The sequence below is a fragment of the Macaca fascicularis genome, chromosome 1 (genome assembly GCF_037993035.2).
Source record: "Macaca fascicularis isolate 582-1 chromosome 1, T2T-MFA8v1.1".
NCBI classification, from domain to species: domain Eukaryota; kingdom Metazoa; phylum Chordata; class Mammalia; order Primates; family Cercopithecidae; genus Macaca; species Macaca fascicularis.
The window spans coordinates 195,418,526-195,438,262 of record NC_088375.1 but is presented as its reverse complement, the minus strand read 5'-3'; the positions used below and the strand labels follow the sequence as shown (position 1 = coordinate 195,438,262).

General features: G+C 43.2%; 1 protein-coding gene across 38 annotated transcripts in view; it reads left to right on the top strand.

Moving 5' to 3' along the window:
• LOC101867430 (microtubule actin crosslinking factor 1) overlaps window positions 1–19,737 on the top strand; it is a 386,272-nt gene extending 366,535 nt beyond the window's left edge. For 28 of the 38 annotated variants that reach the window (XM_074011478.1, XM_065533991.1, XM_074011506.1 and 25 more), the window contains 6 exons: window positions 330–447; window positions 1,254–1,322; window positions 12,718–12,929; window positions 13,832–13,942; window positions 17,326–17,455; window positions 18,263–19,737. In XM_074011478.1, coding sequence (XP_073867579.1) covers window positions 330–447; window positions 1,254–1,322; window positions 12,718–12,929; window positions 13,832–13,942; window positions 17,326–17,455; window positions 18,263–18,519 — 897 coding nt within the window. In that variant the 3' untranslated portion in view covers window positions 18,520–19,737. The remainder of the gene's footprint in view (window positions 1–329; window positions 448–1,253; window positions 1,323–12,717; window positions 12,930–13,831; window positions 13,943–17,325; window positions 17,456–18,262) is intronic. The other 10 variants (XM_065534032.1, XM_065534034.1, XM_074011454.1 and 7 more) reach the window with 3 other exon arrangements.

The following is a 19,737-nucleotide window of genomic DNA, read 5'->3' as shown; positions in this document are numbered from 1 at the left end:
GCTGAGGCAGGAGAATCGCTTGAACCTGGGAGGCAGAGGTTGCAGTAAGCCGAGATCACGCCATTGTACTCCAGCCTGGGCAACAAGAATGAAACTCTGTCTCACAAAGAAAAAAGTATATCAAGACACCAGTCTTCAGGTTGATATTTCTGCTTTTCTATTTTTAAAATCCTTTTGTGAAATATATAAAAATGCAAAATTGTGAGAGTTAAAAATTCTCCCGTAGCTATCAAATTGTCATTCCTGTCTGAATACAGTCTGCTTTGGGAGAAAAATACAGATCTACTTTAAGACATATATATTAATTAAATTTCCTTTTGATTCTACAGTTTGGGGATTCTCAGCAGTTGCGGCTGGTCCGTATTCTGCGCAGCACCGTGATGGTCCGCGTTGGTGGAGGATGGATGGCCTTGGATGAATTTTTAGTGAAAAATGATCCCTGCCGAGGTAAGGAACCATTCTGAGCATGAATTACGTGTTAGCTATGCCCCCAGCAGTGATCTTTTATTACAGGAAGCACTGATGGTGGGGTCTGTCTGTCTTTATTTTGTTAAGCTGCCCAGGTGTCATCCCACTAGCACAGATTAGAACTCAGGGGTGCCAGCATAGGCCAGGGAGAAAAAGCTGAAGAGGTTAATGCCGTTTGGGGAGGTAGGTCTAGAGGAATGCAGTAATGAGAATTAAGAATGTATTGGTGTTACTTGAATGTTTCAGTTTGGGGTATTAAATTAACACTATCCTAGAAAGGAGCCTGGTGAAGCCCTTTAGGTTCCCTCTTAGTGCCTCAGATCCCTTTGCCTGTAATTCCTGTGACTGACACTCAGGGAGGGTGTTAGGCCCTTCTCATCCAGGGAAGAACTGGTGAGCCCCCTAGACCAGGAGGGAGGATGAAGACACCTACGTGTAAGCCCATTCACTTGTAAGGCAGGTGGCCACCTAAGCAAGACCATGGGTTGTCTTTCTATTAAATGTGAAAAGGCTGGCCCACCAGCCCAGAAGCATAAGGAAACTGTCAATTTAATGAGTGGTGGCACCTGCAGCTAGGGGGTGTGTGGGAACTGCAACAGGGAAGAGATGACCAATTCCAATTGCTAAATCCTCTTCAGCTGTGTCCTTGCCTTTTTCCTGTTAGCAGAGCTGCATGTGGGTGCACAAGAGGCTCCCCCACTGTCTGCCAATTTGTCTTTCTTGACTAGTTTCTGCGTTTCCTGCCCTGTCTCTGTTTCTTTGTGTTTACATATTTTTTATTCTAGTTCACCATCCTGGGAGTAAAATAAAGCGCTCTGATTCCAGCTCTTCGATTTCCAGTCAGTCTCCCATAGGTTGGCTTTTAAGCTTTGTCCCTCTTCCTCACACCCTAGCCCATTGAGAATGGCTTTGCTTCTTAAACTGTAACATCTCTTGGTTCTGTGTATCTGCTGCATTCATGAATGCTTGAAATGGCCAAACCATAGCTTTTCTAACTACTCAAGTTGATGGTGCATAAAATACTGTTGAGACTGTCCATGGAATTTGTTTTGAGTTTCTATTTAACAAATACTTGTATAGTTTTATGTGCCACAGACTGTTACAAGTACTTTACAAGTAACACATTTATGCCTCATATGAGGTGTAGATGCTTTTATCTGTGTTTTACAGAATAGGAAATTGAGGCATAGAAAACATAAATATTTTGCCCAAAGACAACAACTAGTAAATGGCAGAGATGAGATTCAAATTCAGGGCAATCAGAGTCTAGAGTATGTGCCCCTAGCCAGCATGTTACATGTTTCAGAGACTGACACACCTTTGTGTGTGTTTATTATTGGATCAGCCTGCATAATTATTAAGGTTTATTTATAAACCTAGCAGAAATGTTTACTGTACAGTACATAACTTCTTTGGAAATGATTTATAGTCATATTCTGAAGCATTGAGTGAGGACAGAGCTAAACACAGCAGTTTTCACATGAATTCAGATATGCCCATAAGTAGTTCCTCTTATTTTAATTCATTCTGTGTTTACTACAGTAAACCAGAGTAAAAGTTCAGCAGTAATAATTTTCATTAGATGTTCCTTTTTTAAGAAAAACTGGGGCCAGGTACAGTGGAATCCCAGTAGGTTGGGAGCCTGAGGCAGGAGGATTGCTGGAGCTCAGGAGTTCAAGACCAACCTGGGCAACATAGTGAAACCCCGTCTCCAAAAAAAATTTTTTTTAATTAGCTAAGCATGGTGGTACACACCTGTGTAGTCCTAGCTACTCTGGAGGCTGAGGTGGGAGTATTGCTTGAGCCTAGGAATTCAAAGCTACAGTGAGCCATGATCGTGCCACTGCACTCCAGCCTGGGCAACAGGGCAAGACTCTGTCTACAAAAAATTAACTTTGAGGGCTGGGCGCGGTGGCTCAAGCCTGTAATCCCAGCACTTTGGGAGGCCGAGACGGGCGGATCACGAGGTCAGGAGATCGAGACCATCCTGGTTAACACGGTGAAACCCCGTCTCTACTAAAAAATACAAAAAAACTAGCCGGGCGAGGTGGCGGGCGCCTGTAGTCCCAGCTACTCCGGAGGCTGAGGCAGGAGAATGGCGTGAACCCGGGAGGTGGAGCTTGCAGTGAGCTGAGATCCGGCCACTGCACTCCAGCTTGGGTGACAGAGCGAGACTCCGTCTCAAAAAAAAAAAAAAAAAAAAAAAAAAAATTAACTTTGAAAACACTTTCTGATAAAAACTTGAAAGTATTTAGTTTTAGAATTTAAAAGTCGTCTTTTATTGCTTTAATGAGAAACAATATATGCCATTTTAACTTTAACTCAGTAAAACAACTTTATTCCTTTTCAAATCTATGAATAAGGTCCATTTTTCCTGTCATGTATGATGGGACTAAATAAAAGATATATTGCATGTGGCATTTTGGAATCCTTGATTGCCGTTTCTTTGCTGCCTGCTCTGTTTGTGATAACATCATGCTGCTGGCCCAGGAGAACACTGCTTGCTTTGTCCTTATCTTAGTATCTGAAATTTGGAATCCCAAGGAAATTGGGGAGGGCCATCTAGAAGCTATTTTCTATGAAAGCTAGTCACCTTTTTTAGCATCCCTTGGAGCAAACAAGGTAAGACTTTCCTGTGTCTCTCCAGGAGTGCTCTCCTGGAGCTCAGTAATCATCTCAATCCATTGACTGTGGAGAGAACTCTCCAGAAGTTTTAAATTTCATAACTTTATTAGCGATGGGCAGGATGTGCTATCTTCAATCAAATAAAAAATGGTTCTAGGCAATGAACACCTAAGGACTAGGATGGATTATAATAAGGTAGAAGGGTGTGAAGGTTGAGAAGAGAACAAAGTTATTTGAAAAACTGTATTGGAAGTTCTATAAGGATTAATATGACTTCTGGAAACACTGCTTACAGTAGGTTTTGTACTCATGGATGTTGCATATTTCCTTGGGTCTCTGGACCACAGAGAATGCTATACTGAGGACAGTACAAAGTGCGTGACAAGGTTCTTAACACCAGTGTGCACTATCATTTCTTACCTCCCTTTACACGGCTATTTTAAAAGGTAGAACGTATCTCAAACTGCATATTGCTTTAGTCATGTGTAAAAAAATGAAAATATTTTGCTAGCTAGATTTGCCAATCTCCTGGTACTGTGAAAATCAGATATTTCAGTTTCTGAATTTATCCATGGCGCAGGAAATCATGATGTTTTGGATGGAGAGAAAACCAGTGCTCCTGCCTAGATAATAGGTATACCTGTACCTAAGGTACTGTGTATGTTTTTGATCATTACACATATTAGCTCCCCCAGATAAGTGAAGATCTAAGAAATTTCATTTATGAAGATTTAAAAGACACATTTTGGCATAGAACTGATTTTTTTCAGATTGTTATACAAATAACATAAAATTTACCACCCTAACCATTTTTAAGTACAAGACTGAGTACATTTGTGTCGTACTACCGTCACCACCATCCACCCACAGAAGTCTCTTCGTCTTATAAAACTGAAACCCTATAGCCGTTAAACAATAGGTTAGAACTGAATTTTAACATGCCCGCACCAGCCAATGTCAGGTGGCCAGCATAACTCCCTTAGCAAAGACAGCCTCTTTGGTGGTTGATGAACTGAGCTTGAGGTGGCTGCCATCATGGTCTGGTTCTGCAGGTTCAATGGTAGATCTTTTCTCCAGTGAAAAGAATGGTGAGGGGGAAAATCCTATCACAGTAGTCAACCAAGTACTAGGTATCTTCTCTTTTTTTTAACTTTATAATACCCAATGTTAGGAAAATATTTGAATCAATGTAAACATTAAAAGTACCTTTACTACTAAATTCAAGTGCTAGTACATAAATTTTGCTTAATTAGAATTTGGTGTTTCCTTCTAGTTTGAGAAAAATGTTTACTTTTTACTTTTGGGATTGCCCCAGAAATCAGTTTTCACAGCTTCCGTTTATTGTTTGTTGTCGCCTCCTCCCATCCCAGCCTTTTCTAGCTTATCAAAGTATTAATTGCCCTCTTAACACCTTTTTTAATTCTTAAAATTGGCCGCTTTTAAGTTTATTTCTGAAGAAATAGCTTTCATTTCTTCCAAGTGGTGTATATAAAATGTTCCTTACCAAGAATTGTTTCATTGCCTTGCATCTTCAAATATATTTTTTTTAAATGCAAATATCTTGGCCGGGCACGGTGACTCATGCCTGTAATCCCAGCACTTTGGGAGGCCGAGACGGGCGGATCACAAGGTCAGGAGATCGAGACCATCTGGCTAACACGGTGAAACCCCGTCTCTACTAAAATACAAAATATATTAGCCGGACGTGGTGGCGGGCACCTGTAGTCCCAGCTACTCGGGAGGCTGAGGCAGGAGAATGGCGTGAACCCGGGAGGTGGAGCTTGCAGCGAGCCGAGATAGCGCCACTGCACCCCAGCCTGGGCGACAGAGAAAGACTTCGTCTCAAAACAAAAACAAAAATAAAATGCAAATATCCATGTGAGTTATAGCATATTAAGCTAATATTAGCTAGGCATGGCTTAGCATAAATTAAATATTCATTGGTCTCTTGACCGAGATGAGAGCACCAGAAATATGGGAATTTTACTGTTGTGAGCTTAAGAGCATAAAGACCAAGAAGATGGAAATTACAGAGAGAGGAAGGAAAATAAAAGGGAGAAGACAAGACTCTAAAACCCCAATTTAAGTAAGCCATTATTTTTATTTTTCACTTGAATTTAGAACTTACTTTTTTTTTTTTTTTTTTGGAGACAGAGTCTTGCTGTGTCACCCAGGCTGGAGTGCAGTGGCACAGTCTCGGCTCACTGCAAGCTCAGCCTCCCAGGTTCACACCATTCTGCTGCCTCAGCCTCCCCAGCACTGGGACTATAGGCGCCCACCGCCACACCCGGCTAGTTTTTTTGTATTTTTAGTAGAGACGGGGTTTCACCATGTTAGCCAGGATGATCTGGATCTGACCTCGTGATCCGCCGGCCTCGGCCTCCCAAAGTGCTGGGATTACAGGCGTGAGCCGCTGCACCTGGCAAGTTTAGACCTTCTAAATGAGGCATCATGGAAGCATGCAGGAGCTAGCTAACCACTGTTTACAGTCTCAGATTACCTTAATGCCTATATTGTGTGCGTTTGGCATGGCTGTAGTAACCTGGAAGGATGACGATAGGGAATTGTTCACACATCTTTGCATCTCTAGCCAGTGAAATACTATACCAAGAGGTGACCATTGACTAGAGATTTCCCTGTGAAAACAGGGACTGTCTCGTTATGTTTATTTGTTTCGTTATGATGTGTAAGCGTACCCTAAGAAGAATGACAAACTGTATTTTCCCAGCATCCTGCATGCACCCAGCTAGGAAAGCAAGTGAGACACCCTTTGGGCCCTCAGCAGTCATTTAATGAGGCGTTACAATGTGCCTACCTCATGATAGCCTCTGGGACTAACAGGGTCATGACATAGGAGATCAGCATAGGATCCTGTGATAGAATTAAACAGATTCTCAGATCACAAAATGCACAGGTTAAATGTGTTGCCGTTAACATGGGATAATCTTCCTTCTTGTACTATCTTTCTTATGGAAAGCTATTCTATCTGCTCTTTTAAATTGCTTTAACAGTCTATATGTAGTAGATGTTGGCAGTCACAAATTTAACCTTGTGGTTTCAGTCATGAAAATTCATGGATTTGCATTTGTGGCTGGTGTGCAAGAGAGCAGGTCACACAGCGAGAGAGTGAGCCTCACTGGCCACTGACTCCTCACTTTAACACAGCTTGATGCTTCTGTTCTTCATCCCCATGAAATAATGAGCACTTCTTAATGGAAGCACTTCTTAGTGAGTTCATGAAGGTTGCGAGATCTGTTCCTTGAAACTGTTGAGAGACTATTGTTTTCAGAGGCTATTTCAGAGAAACAGAGGCTACTCTGTTTCACGGATACTTACTGAAACCCTAAATGCAAGCCTGGCACTGGGATCCAAAGGTAAATTAAGATGATGGTCCCTGCCTGCAGAAGCTCTCAGCCTAGTGCAGGGAACAAACATGTGAATACATGCCCTTCTATTTGGTAAAATGAATAGTTGAGAGAGCAAGAGAGGAAGAGATGACTGCCCATTAAGATGGAGAAGGTATCAGGAAAAGGACGTATTGGGCCGGGCATAGTGGCTCACACATATAATCCCAACACTTTGGGAGGCCTAGTGGGGAGGATCACTTCAGGCCAAAAATTTAAGACCAGCCTAGGCAACATAGCAAGACCCCATCTCTCTTTTAAAAATAAATATAGGCCGGGTGCAGCAGCTCATTCCTGTAATCCCAGCACTTTGGGAGGCCGAGGTGGGCAGATCATGAGGTCAGGAGTTCGAGACCAGCCAGGCCAATATGGTGAAACCCAGTCTCTACTAAAAATACAAAAAAAACTTGCCGGGCATGGTATCATGAGCCTGTTGTCCCAGCTACTTGGGAGGCTGAGGCAGGAGAATTGCTTGAATCCAGTAGCTAGAGGTTGCAGTGAGCCGAGACTATGCCACTGCACTCTATCCTAGGCAATAGAGGGAGACTCTGTCTCAAAAAATAATAATAATAAATATATGGCCAGGCACGATAGCTCACACCTGTAATCCTAGCACTCTGGGAGGCTGAGCCGGGCAGATCACCCGAGGTCAGGAGTTCAAGACCAGCCTGGCCCACATGGTGAAACCCTGTCTGTACTAAAAATACAAAAATTAATTGGGCCTGGTGGTGTACATATGTAACCCCAGCTACTCGAGAGTCTGAGGCAGGAGAATCGCTTGAACCGAGGAGGCGGAGGTTGTGGTGAGCTGAGATTGTGCCACTGCACTCTAGCCTGGGCGACAGAACAAGACTCCATCTCAAAAAATAACTAAATAAAAGGCCGGGCGCGGTGGCTCAAGCCTGTAATCCCAGCACTTTGGGAGGCCGAGACAGGTGGATCACGAGGTCAGGAGATCGAGACCATCCTGGCTAACACGGTGAAACCCCGTCTCTACTAAAAAATACAAAAAACTAGCCGGGCGAGGTGGCGGGCGCCTGTAGTCCCAGCTACTCGGGAGGCTGAGGCAGGAGAATGGCGTGAACCCGAGAGGAGGAGCTTGCAGTGAGCTGAGATCCGGCCACAGCACTCCAGCCTGGGTGACAGAGCAAGACTCCGTCTCAAAAAAAAATTTTAAAAATAAATAAATAAATAAAAATAAATTGTGTGTGTGTGTGTGTGTCAGTGTATGTGTGTATATACTGCACTCCAGTCTGGGTGACAGAGTGAGACCCTATCTCAAGAAAAAGGTTTTGAAAAAGGAAAAGGAGGTGTTGCTTCAGCTACATCTTAAAGGAGGTAACACTTGACCAGACAGGAAAAGGGATCTGGACGTTCTCAGTACAGAAACCCCATGTTCATATGAACAGAAGTGTCAGCAGCTGAAAAAGTAAGAGGACAAGTAGTCCCATGGAACTGCAGCCAAGTGTACAAGGTTAGCGACCAGATAAGACTCTGGACAGGGGTCAGCATCAGGGGCCAGGTGATGGATGCCAGACCACTGGGTCCTGGGTACTTGCCACATTGTGCCTTCCTAGTCCCCAAGATGTGGTCCTCAAAAAAAATGAAAAGTCATGGTCAAATGCATTTGGGAGATGCTGAGTTAAAGCTCTCCCAAGCAGGGAAATACAGAGGACCAAACCCCTTTTGTAGGAAAACCCTAGAAAACCTCACTTGGTGAATTCTGCTATAAGCAGTGAAACACTATGGAAGGATTCTGAACTGTTAACAGATTTTCATTTAGAAATTTATTCTGCAAAATACAAAAATTAGCCAGGCAAGGTGGTACGTACATGCCTATAGTCCCAGCTACTTGAGAGGCTGAGGTCGGGGGATCGCTTGAGCCTGGGAGGTGGAGGCTACAGTGAGCCATGTTTGCGTCACTGCACTCCAGCCTGAGTGACGAAGTGAGACCCTATCTCAAAAAAAAAAAAGGAAAAAAAATGCATTCTGCAGAATGAGAGAATGAGTGAGGGCTGGGTGGGTGGTGAGATGAGAAACAAGGAGGCCAGTGGGAAGGCTGCTACAGATACCCAGTGGGGAGGGGGTGCTCCATGAAACACCTGAGTGCAAGGGGGCGTGCACAGGCTCAGGGATTCAAGAGGCATTCGAGGTAGAATCAATAGACTGAACTGTCCTCGGGAGGGAGGGACCTACGTTGGTGCCAGGGTTTTGGTTCCCAGCTCTGGTCATGTCTTATCAGCCATTGGATATAACTTCTGGCATCCAGCAGGAAGGCCTGCCCTGCTAATACATTTGGAGTTGGGTGTGACTGTATGGTGGCACTGAAGCCTCAATGGGTGAGGTCATCAGCAGGTGGAGTCTAAGAGGGAGAACGGGACTGTGGACAGATCCAGAGGACACCCATGTTTTAGAAGTGGGTGGGGAGGAGAGGTCAGCAAGGGAGCAGGCATCCTTGAAGTCAGGGGAGGACAGGGTTTCAAAACCAAGAGAGCAGCGTGTAGTAACCCTCCACGTGCAAGTTACAACAGCGGAGAGATGCTTTTACCTAACAAATTGTGAGATTTTTTTCCTGTATGCACTCATGCTCATAGCACAATAATTGGCCAGAATGAAGTAAATTTAATATACTCATATTATTTTGGAGAATGTACACTAGTATAACATTTTGGAATCAGCTGGCATCTGTCAACCTTGACACATGGTTGACATTTATCAGTTGATGTTTTTACCTAAGGTAAAACATCATGTAATTTCTCCCCAGAAAATCTACATGTAGAAATTTATCCTAGGCTGGGCGCGGTGGCTCACGCCTGTAATCCCAGCACTTTGGGAGGCCAAGGTAGGCAGATCACAAGGTCAGATCACAAGGTCAGGAGATCGAGACCATCCTGGCTAATACGGTGAAACCCCGTCTCTACTAAAAATACGAAAAATTAGCCAAGCGTGGTGGCGGGCGCCTGTAGTCCCAGCTACCCAGGAGGCTGAGGCAGGAGAATTGCTTGAACCCAGAAGGCAGAGGTTACAGTGAGCCAAGATTGGGCCACTGCACTCCAGCCTGGGCAACAGACCAAGACTCTGTCTCAAAAAAGAAAAAAGAAATTTATTCTAAGGAAATATAGTGGATACATGCAAAATGTTTTACAAATTGTCATAGCATTGGCTACAATGTTTAAAATATTTAAACAAAAATGCAATATTGGACTGGTTAAATAAATTCACATCCATATGATGAAATAATACATAGCAGCTAGTTAAAATTTTGCATGAGACATGTAGGGCATGGAGGAAAGTTTCTGGGGTGGCTCAACGCCTGTAATCCTAGCACTTTGGGAGGCTGAGGCGGGTGGGTCACCTGAGGTCAGGTCAGTGTTTTTGAAACCCTGTCCTCCCCTGGCTTCAAGGACGCCTGCTCCTTTGCTGACAGCTCCTCCCTGCGCACTTCCAAAACATGGGTGTCCACTGGGTCTGTCCACAGTCCCGTTCTCCCTCTTAGAGATATATATACACACACATATATACACATATACACACACGTATACACTTAGTATACATATATACATACACTTAGTATGTGTGTATACACACACACACACAGATGTGCAAAGGAGTAAGACACACCAACATTATAATAGTGATGTCCCTTGGGTTGTGAGATTAAGTGACTTTTGTTGTCATTTTGGTTTTTGAGACAGCGTCTTTCTCACCCAGGTTAGAGTGCAGTGGCGTGATCACAGCTCACTGCAGCCTTGACTTCCCAGGCCCAAGCAATCCTCCCACCTCAGCCTCCAGAGTAGCTGGGTCTACAGGCACATGCCACCATGCCTAGCTAATTTGTTAATTTTTTGCAGAGTTGGAGTTTCACCATGTTGCCCAGGCTGGTCTCCAACCTGGGCTCGAGCACTCTGCCTGAGCCTCCCAAAAGTGCTGGGATTACAGGCATGAGCCATTAAGCAATTTTCATTGCCCTCCTGAGATAGAGGTTGTCAGTGACCTTTGCCAGAGCTATTTCTGTGAGTGGTGGGGATGGAAGCGTGAGTGGTCTGAGGGGAGGAGTGGAGACAGCGAGTGTAGGTGGTGATGCAGAAAGCTAGGCTGGGAATGGCTTGGGGGTCAGAGGACAAAGAGGACAAGTCAAGTGGAAGACATGAGTTGTAGGTCCACCTCTACTGCCACTTTGCTTGACCTCAGCCTCTGTGAGTACTTCAGTTTCTCTGTAACATAGGGATGCTAATTACGGTCAGGTGCATTATTGCACATTCTGTGAACTGTGCAGTGCATAGGGAACATATCACTGTTATGGTATTGGAGAATGCCCTTCCTAAAACATTTAAAATGTCACTTCCTTCAACTGCAATGCAATTTCAAAGTTTTCCTCTTACATCTTTTTTTTTTTTTTTCTGGCAGCATTTGCTCAGAAGTGAACTTTATTTTTTTTTTTTTTTTTTTTGGAGATGGTGTTTCACTCTGTCACCCAGACTGGAGTGCAGTGGTGTGATCTCAGCTCATTGTAACCTCTGCCTCCTGGGTTCAAGTGATTCTTCTGCCTCAGCCTCCTGAGTATCTTGGACTACAGGCATGCACCACCATGCCCAGCTAATTTTTGTATTTTTAGTAAAGACAGGGTTTTGCCATGTTGGCCAAGCTGGTCTCGAACTCCTGGCCTCAAGTGATCACCCATCTTGGCCTCCCAAAGTGCTGGGATTATAGACGTGAGCCACTTTGCCCGGCCAAGGGTCACGTATAGTTGAGACTTGAGGAGGAAGGACACACTGGATCATGGAAGGAAACAGTTTAGCATTTCAGGGACCATTAAGTCATAGATCATCTAGACAACAGGGCTCTTAGAGACCGGTTGACCTGATCGTCTCTGGTGAGCCTGAGGAAACTGAGGCCAGAGCAGGAAAAAATCACAGTTGGCAACAGAGCTTAGACTATAACTCAGAGGTTTTGATATCCAAGTGAGTGCTTTTAAGCTGATACTTTGATATGTTCTGTCAGCATATAATATATTGAGAAGAATTTGGATTTGATTTAGGAATTTGGAACCATGCTGCTTGGACACTTACGTAACCTGATTTAAAACCTGATTCTACCAAAATTCCTCAAATTCCTTGAGGGCCATATGGGGTAGGACAGAAGAGAAAGTGGACAAAATTTCCTGCCACCTTCTAGATTTATGGTTTCTGACCAGTTAAACATCTGTTATAGAAAAGAATGACAAATATTTTGCTCATAATGATTGCCTTTTCTCCAGCAGTCCCATTTGTTTAGCTGTGTCTAGTACTTTGTAAAGAGTGCACAGTTTAGAGTGGATGAGGAGGTAGAGGGTTTCTGCAGGATTACATCTTACAGTGAGAAATAATCTAAGAACATATTCTAGAGGGATTATGTCTTTTAAATTAGTAGCATCTTTCGCATTTAACATTTGTGTTGGCTGTGCGTAAGATCTTCCAATGGAATCCGCATTTTAAGTTCTGGTTGTGCAGCCCCAGAAAGCCACAAGACAGCGCTAACTGGCTTCCCGTGCTGTCTCCATGTTCTTTGCATCTTGATGTTCCTCTCCTACTTGCAGTTGCACCTTTAGCCTTTTACTTCTTTCAGTTTTTCACTTAACAGTTTCTCACTAGCAAGTTTTGTGCATGGTCTTGATGTCTCTCTCTCTCCCCACCTACATGTTTACTTCTTAATGATTCTCTCCTGATCTTTTTACTGTCCTGAGTTCCTGGACTCCTTTCTTTAGGATTGTTACTGACTGAATTCAAATAGAAGAGTCTAAACAATGTCGATTTCAGTAATATTTTTCTCTACTCTATCCTGCAAAAATTGAGCAAAAAGTACACATGTACTATGAGAGAGAAAAGAGGGCTTTTGATTTAATTTCAGAGGTTTGTGAACTGTTGCATCTGCTTTACCTCTAGTAGTCACAGTGTGCTTACTCCAGGGACAGTGGCAAAGCAAGACACTAACAGCAGAGTGGGCTGGTCCTTCTTTATACACAGAGACTTGCTTATTATACAGTTAACATATCTGCTATGGGTAGGAACCTTGACAAGGCTGATGTGTCATGAGTTTGTCTCTATTTTTGAAGTACCCACAGATGATACTAAACCTATATAACTTTATATAACTGTTATCATGGGGTCAAGCCACTGTATAGCCATCAAAGATACATTTTTGAGAATAACTGATATTGTGTGTGTGTTTATTTCCTTTTTAGCACGAGGTAGAACTAACATTGAACTTAGAGAGAAATTCATCCTACCAGAGGGGGCATCCCAGGGAATGACCCCCTTCCGCTCACGGGGTCGAAGGTCCAAACCATCTTCCCGGGCAGCTTCCCCTACTCGTTCCAGCTCCAGTGCTAGTCAGAGTAACCACAGCTGTACATCCATGCCATCTTCTCCAGCCACCCCAGCCAGTGGAACCAAGGTACGTACTGATCTCCATTATGCCCTTCTTCCCCACTCCCACCCTCACAGATGTTCATTGTTCACGGTAGCCTCTGAAAGACTCCAGTGAGGAGAAGAAATAAAAATAAAAATGTTTTGTTTTATAAATAAAACATGAAAATATACAGACCAAGGCTGCCCTATTCCTAGCAGTACACAGATATATGGCCTTTAAGATGACTCCAAAGGACATTTATTAAAATATGCACTCAGCCTGGTTATGTCAGAAATGTTTATTTCCTCATGTTCTCACTTTAAGTTTGAGCCCGTCCAGTGTTACTACTTTTGAAAATCCAGGCTGAACACAGTGGCTCATGCCTGTAATCCCAGCCTTTGGGAAGCTGTGGTGGGAGGATCCCTTGAGGCCAGAAGTTCAAGACCAGCGTGGGCAACATAGCAAGACCATCTCTACAAATTTCTAAATTTATCATCTCTAATTTTTAAATTTAGCCTAGCATAGTGGTGAGCACCTATAGTCCCAGCTACTCAGGAGGCTCAGGCAAGAGGATTTCTTGAGCCCAGAAATGCAAGACTGCAGTGAGCTATGAATGCACCACTGCACTCCAGCCTGGGCAACAGAGTAAGACTCCGTCTCTAAAAAATAAAAATAAAAAAATAAAAAATTTAAGGGAAAAGGAAAGAAAATCCAGGCACTGGCTGTGCAGTGGAGCTAACAGCTAAGTTTGATGTTACGATGGGTTATGTATGAAGGATGTTAGTGCCTGCCTGGTCCTTCTCATCCTGATGGACCAACATGCATTTTATTTTGTTTTCTGTGTCTTTAAAATTTAGTATCTTCTATTTTTTTCTGTTCCCAATGTGCACCCTTTTTGTTCCTTTTTCAATTGTTCCCATCCTTCCCTTTGGATTTCCGTTTCACAGACTTCACTTCAGTTCTCTCGCTGTTATGACAAACCCTGGTTGGTAAACAGTAAAGCTGGCACCCCTATCAGGGACAGCCATTCTCCTGACCTCCAGCTGCCCAGCCCCGAGGTAGAGTATGGCTTTGCTGACTGAGGACACAGTCAAGACAAGGCCCTCACTAATGGACTTGACCAGCTCTTCTTCCTGACACGAATCCCTGCATTCTTCCATCTCTGTGGTGCTTGCTGTCACAGCTGATTCATCTAGTCCAGTGTTTTCAGGGGTTTCTAACTCGGATTCACCAAAATTGGAGAGAAATAAGAGATACCTGAAACTAGATTAATAACTTAATAACTTTATAACAATCTTGAGAATGATACTTGTTCAGAATGGTAAATGATGGTCATTCCTGGAGATTTGTTTATTGATATCATTTATAATCAGGCCTCTTGGAATCTCCAAATGTCAGATACTCAGACGAGTTATGAACACTTGAAATTCAACTATGGCGCATGTTCTACAATGTTCTATCTTTGCTTAGAACAGAAGAGTGGTTGGCGCCACCCACCCTGAGACACATGTCCAGGGTGGTTGGTATTGCCACACCACACTGGTCCGAGGCATGGGTGCTGTCTCCTTCAGCCAAGCACAGCACCAGTGAACACTGCTCTGAGGCTCACATTCTAGCTTCTGAATTTCTTGGCCTAGGCACTTGAGTTTCTGTAGCCTTGATTTGAATACACATGCCAGCAATTAAGCATGTTCAAGTGCAGCCATTAAAATGCCTGAACGCTTTTGGAAGAGCAGTGTTTTAGAAATAAAACATGGACTAGTGGCTTGTCTGATAGCAGTGCAGTTTGCATTCTAGCTCCTACCGGGAAACATTGGATTCTTGTGCCTCAAAAGACAGTGTTGCCTTCAGTCTTAGAAAGCCTTAGCCAGGGAAACAAGGGATGTACAAGAAGGCAATGGCTGTGAATGAGCCGCTGTTTAGAGGTTCATTTTACTCCAAGCTAAAACTCCAGTTCAGAAACATATCTGGTTTAGAGTATGATCTGGGGACCTACTGCCACTAAACTCCTAGATTTACCCTGCTCATCTTGCTTTTCTTCTTTCCTTAATGGCTCCAGTTTCATAAAAATCTCAGAAGTTCTATTTTAAATTTTAGATGTTTAATGATGAGGTACAAATTCTCATACAGTTCTGATAAATCAGGGCTTTTGTTCTGTCTTAAGGTTTTATTTTCTGTTTCATTTCATTTTGAGGCTTCATCTTTCCTTACTTATTGTGTTCTGTAGCCAGGCCATCTTCTGACTTGGAATTCTAGCCCGGGGTCTAGCTGTTGTGTTCCAGCAGCAGTGCTCAGGAACCTTAGCTTCTGAAACTGGTGCTCTTCCTCCTATGTGGCCAGGAAAGTTTGTGCTTGAGTGTTAATCACTTTCTGTCGCTTATGCTTTTTCTTGATAAATTTAAGAAGTACAGCAAACACAATGAGATGGGTTGCTTTTCTCTTCTATTTGCATAAACGTCTTAAAGGTCCTGGAAAACAATTTACGTAATTGATTTCAAAGAAAAATTAGAATGGCATGCTGTAGCATGTGGCGTAAGTGGTTGTGTTTTTTTTTTTTTTTTTCGTTTTTTAAAAAGCGAAGTAGAGACAAGGTCAAATAATGGATGTTTAAAACGTTTAAGGATCAGCCTGGCCAACATGGCAAAACTCCGTATCTACTAAAAATACAAAAATTAGCTGGATGTGGTGGAGGCACTGGTTGTCCCAGCTACAAGGGAGGCTGAGGCAGGAGATCACTGGAACCTGGGAGGCAGAGGTTGCAGTGAGCCAAGATTGTGCCACTGCACTCTAGCCTGGGCAACAGAGTGAGACTGTCTCAAAAAAAAAAAAAAAGAAAAAAACCCACACAGATTTAAGTCTGGACAAGGTGGCTCACCCCTGTAATCCCAACACTTTGTGAGGCTGAGGTGAGCAGATCACTTGAGCCCAGGAGTTCAGGACCACCCTGGGCAACATGGAGAAACCCTGTCTCTACAAAAAATACAAAAATAAGCCAGCCAGTAGGGAGGCTGAGGTGGGAGGATTGCTTGAGCCTGGGCAGTCAAGGCTGCAATGAGCTGTGAAGTATGCCACTGCGCTCCAGTCTGGGTGATGGAGCAAGACTCTGTCTCAAAACAAAAAAACAAACAAACAAAAAAACCCACACATTTAAAATATTCTTTTTCCTGCAGTTAAGACTACTATCTAAAAAACCAAAAAACATCACTTAAATAGGAAACATAGCACCTGTTGGCAGCAGTGATAATAATATATAGCTCTTTTCCAGTTTGGGAAGTGCTTCTATATATCATTTATTTGTTCAACAAGTTGTTATTGAGTTCCTCTTCTGTGCCAGACAATTTTACATGCTGAGGATGTGAGAGTGAACAAAACAAAGTCCCTGCTTTTATGAAGTTGATGCTTTAATGCAGGAGAGACGGGCAACGAACAAGTAATATCATACGTAAGACAGTGATGAGTACTGTGCAGAACACAGGAAGCAGGGGAGAGAATAGAAGTGTACAAGCAGTGTTCTGAGTAGTGAGGCAAGACCTCTCTGCTAAGGTCATCCTTTCAGTAGAGCCTCCGCAGGGAATGAGGGGTCAGCCACACGTATCTGGGGTACCTTGGGGGGTAGTGATTGTGAACAACAGTCCAGGCAAAATGAACAGCAAGGGGACAAGACTGGGGGACCCTCACTGGGCCATTGGTGAAACAGCAAGGAAGCCAGTGTGGCTGGGATGGACTGATGAGGAGTGTGGTAGAAATGAAGTCAGAGAGGCAGGATTTAATCCCTGATTTCCCAAGAGAGAAGCAAAGACAGATGTTGATTTCAACCAGTCCCGGAACCCAGACTCAAACCCAGGTCTCCAGGCTCTTCACACACAGACTTGTTCCTGATGTCTCAGTCCCACAGTCATGTGCTTCTCATAGTTTATTTGATCCACGAGTTAGGTAATTTTATCTGCATTTTACCAATAAGGATAATGACTAAAAGATCTTACTAAAGTTACTGCACCTACTTAGTGTTAAGAGATTGGAGTAATACTTGAATCTCCATATCAAATAGGTGGGGCTAAAACTCATTTCAAATTTTTAACCCCAAAATCTTGATACCTAGGATTATTCGAATTTCTTTTTCCTTTACTCATTCACCATAATCGTTTGTTGTAACTATTGTAATCTTACTGAGGATTTTTTTTTTCCATTTATAGTGGAAATTAGTAAAACAAAAGGTATTTGAAGACATTTTGAAACTTTTAATTGGAACATAAAACTTTTATTTTGGGAATTATCAAAATATATGACCTAGGATACTTTAAGAGAAATCTTTGTTTTCCTGGACTTTTAATTTGCTTTTCAACTGAACAAATGTAAGGAGGTGTTTGGAGACCTTTGAAAGTTGAATTTCTAGCAAAGATTTTACCAAGTAAAATGTGACCTTTTTATTATTTTTTTTAAGGTTATCTCATCATCAGGTAGCAAGTTGAAACGACCAACACCAACTTTTCATTCTAGTCGGACATCCCTTGCTGGTGATACCAGCAATAGTTCTTCCCCGGCCTCCACAGGTGCCAAAACTAACCGGGCAGGTAAGTACCTGCCCCGTGGCCTACAAGCCAGGCTGAGAATTTGGAAACAACAGCCTGTGTGGAATGTTTCACTGCTCCCAAGGAGCCGGTAATGAGAGTGGCACTTAGTGTAATGCCCAGAAAGACAGACGTGCAGATGCTCAAGTGACCTTTACTTTTTCTGTCATTACAATTAGCTTTAAGCTTTCCTTCTGAGATGAGATGCTTCCACAGCCAAAAGCTGGGCCATGTGTTCTCATCAGAAATGATCTCATTTGAGAGAATGTAAAAGGAAATGTGGGTCTTCCTCAGACACCAGTCCAGTGTTGGGATGAGCAGCTTGCTAGTAATGTTTCCAACACATCATACTTATGATGGCTGCTGTTGAACTGAGAAAGGCAGGGGAAGATCACATCTGTTCCCCTGCTGCTGTTCCTCATGGGAACCTAGGAATCTGCCTTCATTTCCTGCTGGCTGCTTCCCCTCATTTGGCCTCTATCCATCCTGCCCATGGATTAGCCCAGCTGGCAGGCTCACCCACCTGTGCTGAGGTGGTTGAGCAACCCTGCTTGCCTCCACTTTGGGGGCATGGAAGGTGACAGTGCTGCTGATAGAAGTGGCTTTCTAATCCCTAGGAGACAGCTTCTCAAGTAGAATCACAAAGCTAGAAAAGGCCTCAGCAACTTCTGTATAGATGAGGAAACGGGGGTGCAGAAAGGCTGTGAGATTTGCTTAAGATCACACAGGATCAGAACCCTAGCCTCTGCTCACTTGTTCTTCCACCCCATGCCGTCTCTGTAAGTCTGCTGTTTGATTCTTGAATTCCAGACCCTAAAAAGTCAGCCAGTCGCCCTGGGAGTCGGGCTGGGAGTCGAGCCGGGAGTCGAGCCAGCAGCCGGCGAGGAAGCGATGCCTCTGACTTTGACCTCTTAGAGACACAGTCTGCTTGTTCCGACACTTCAGAAAGCAGCGCTGCAGGGGGCCAAGGCAACTCCAGGAGAGGGCTAAACAAACCTTCCAAAATCCCAACCATGTCTAAGAAGACCACCACTGCCTCCCCCAGGACTCCAGGTCCCAAGCGATAACACTGTCCAAGCACCCCCAAGCCACTCTCCACTTTGAATCCTGCTCCGTACATTGGGTGTATATTTATTCTGAACGGGAGAAGTTATATTGTTAAAAGTGTAAAAGAATAATTGTGTTATGAAGCTGCCTTATTTTTTTTTCTTTTTGTAAGTTACTATTTTCATGTGAATATTTATGTAGATAAAATTTGCCTCCTGGTAACCCTGTAATGGATGGGGCCCAGAAATGAAATATTTGAGAAAAACAAGTGAAAAGGTCAAGATACAAATGTGTATTAAAAAAAAAAAAAAAAAAAAAAAAGCCTATTAATAGGGTTTCTGCGCGGTGCAGGGTTGTAAACCTGCTTTATCTTTTAGGATTATTCCTAAATGCATCTTCTTTATAAACTTGACTTGCTATCTCAGCAAGATAAATTATATTAAAAAAAAATAAGAATCCTGCAGTGTTTAAGGAACTCTTTTTTTGTAAATCATAGACACCTCAATTAGCAAGAACTGAGGGGAGGGCACTTATTACTGCTTTTTCCATTGTTTAATGTTTTGTGATTTTTAGCTAAAGAGAGGGAACCTCATCTAAGTAACATTTGCACATGATACAGCAAAAGGAGTTCATTGCAATACTGTCTTTGGATATTGTTTCAGTACTGGGTGTTTAAAGGACAAATGGCTGCTAGAATTCAGGGGTAAATGTACATGTTCAGAAAACGTCAGAACATTTGGGGTTTTAAACTTGATTTGTTGCTCCCTACCAGCCTAGACACCGATAACTCTTGTGTTCACCAGGACCCAGACCCTTGGCAAGGGATAGGCTTGTTGGTGACATTGTGAATTTCAAATTTGTTTTATCCACTCTTTTTGCTATTTATTTAAATGGTCGATCAACTTCCCACAAACTGAGGAATGAATTCCATGAGCCTGTTCTGAAAATGTGGACGTAAGACAAACACGTGCTCGTCCTTTAATGGAGTTCACCAGCACACTTGTTAACCAGTCCCGTTTGCTTTCGTCTTTTTTTGTGCGTAATAAAGTCAACTGACCAAGTGACCATGAAGAGGGGCTGTCTGGGGCTCCTGTTTTTTAGCTGCTGTTCTTCAGCTCCGACCATGTTGCTGTGTGATTATCTCAATTGGTTTTAATTGAGGCAGAAACTGAAGCTCTACCAATGAACTGTTTAAAAACAAGACACACTTTTGTATTAAAATTGCTTGCAGTAACAAA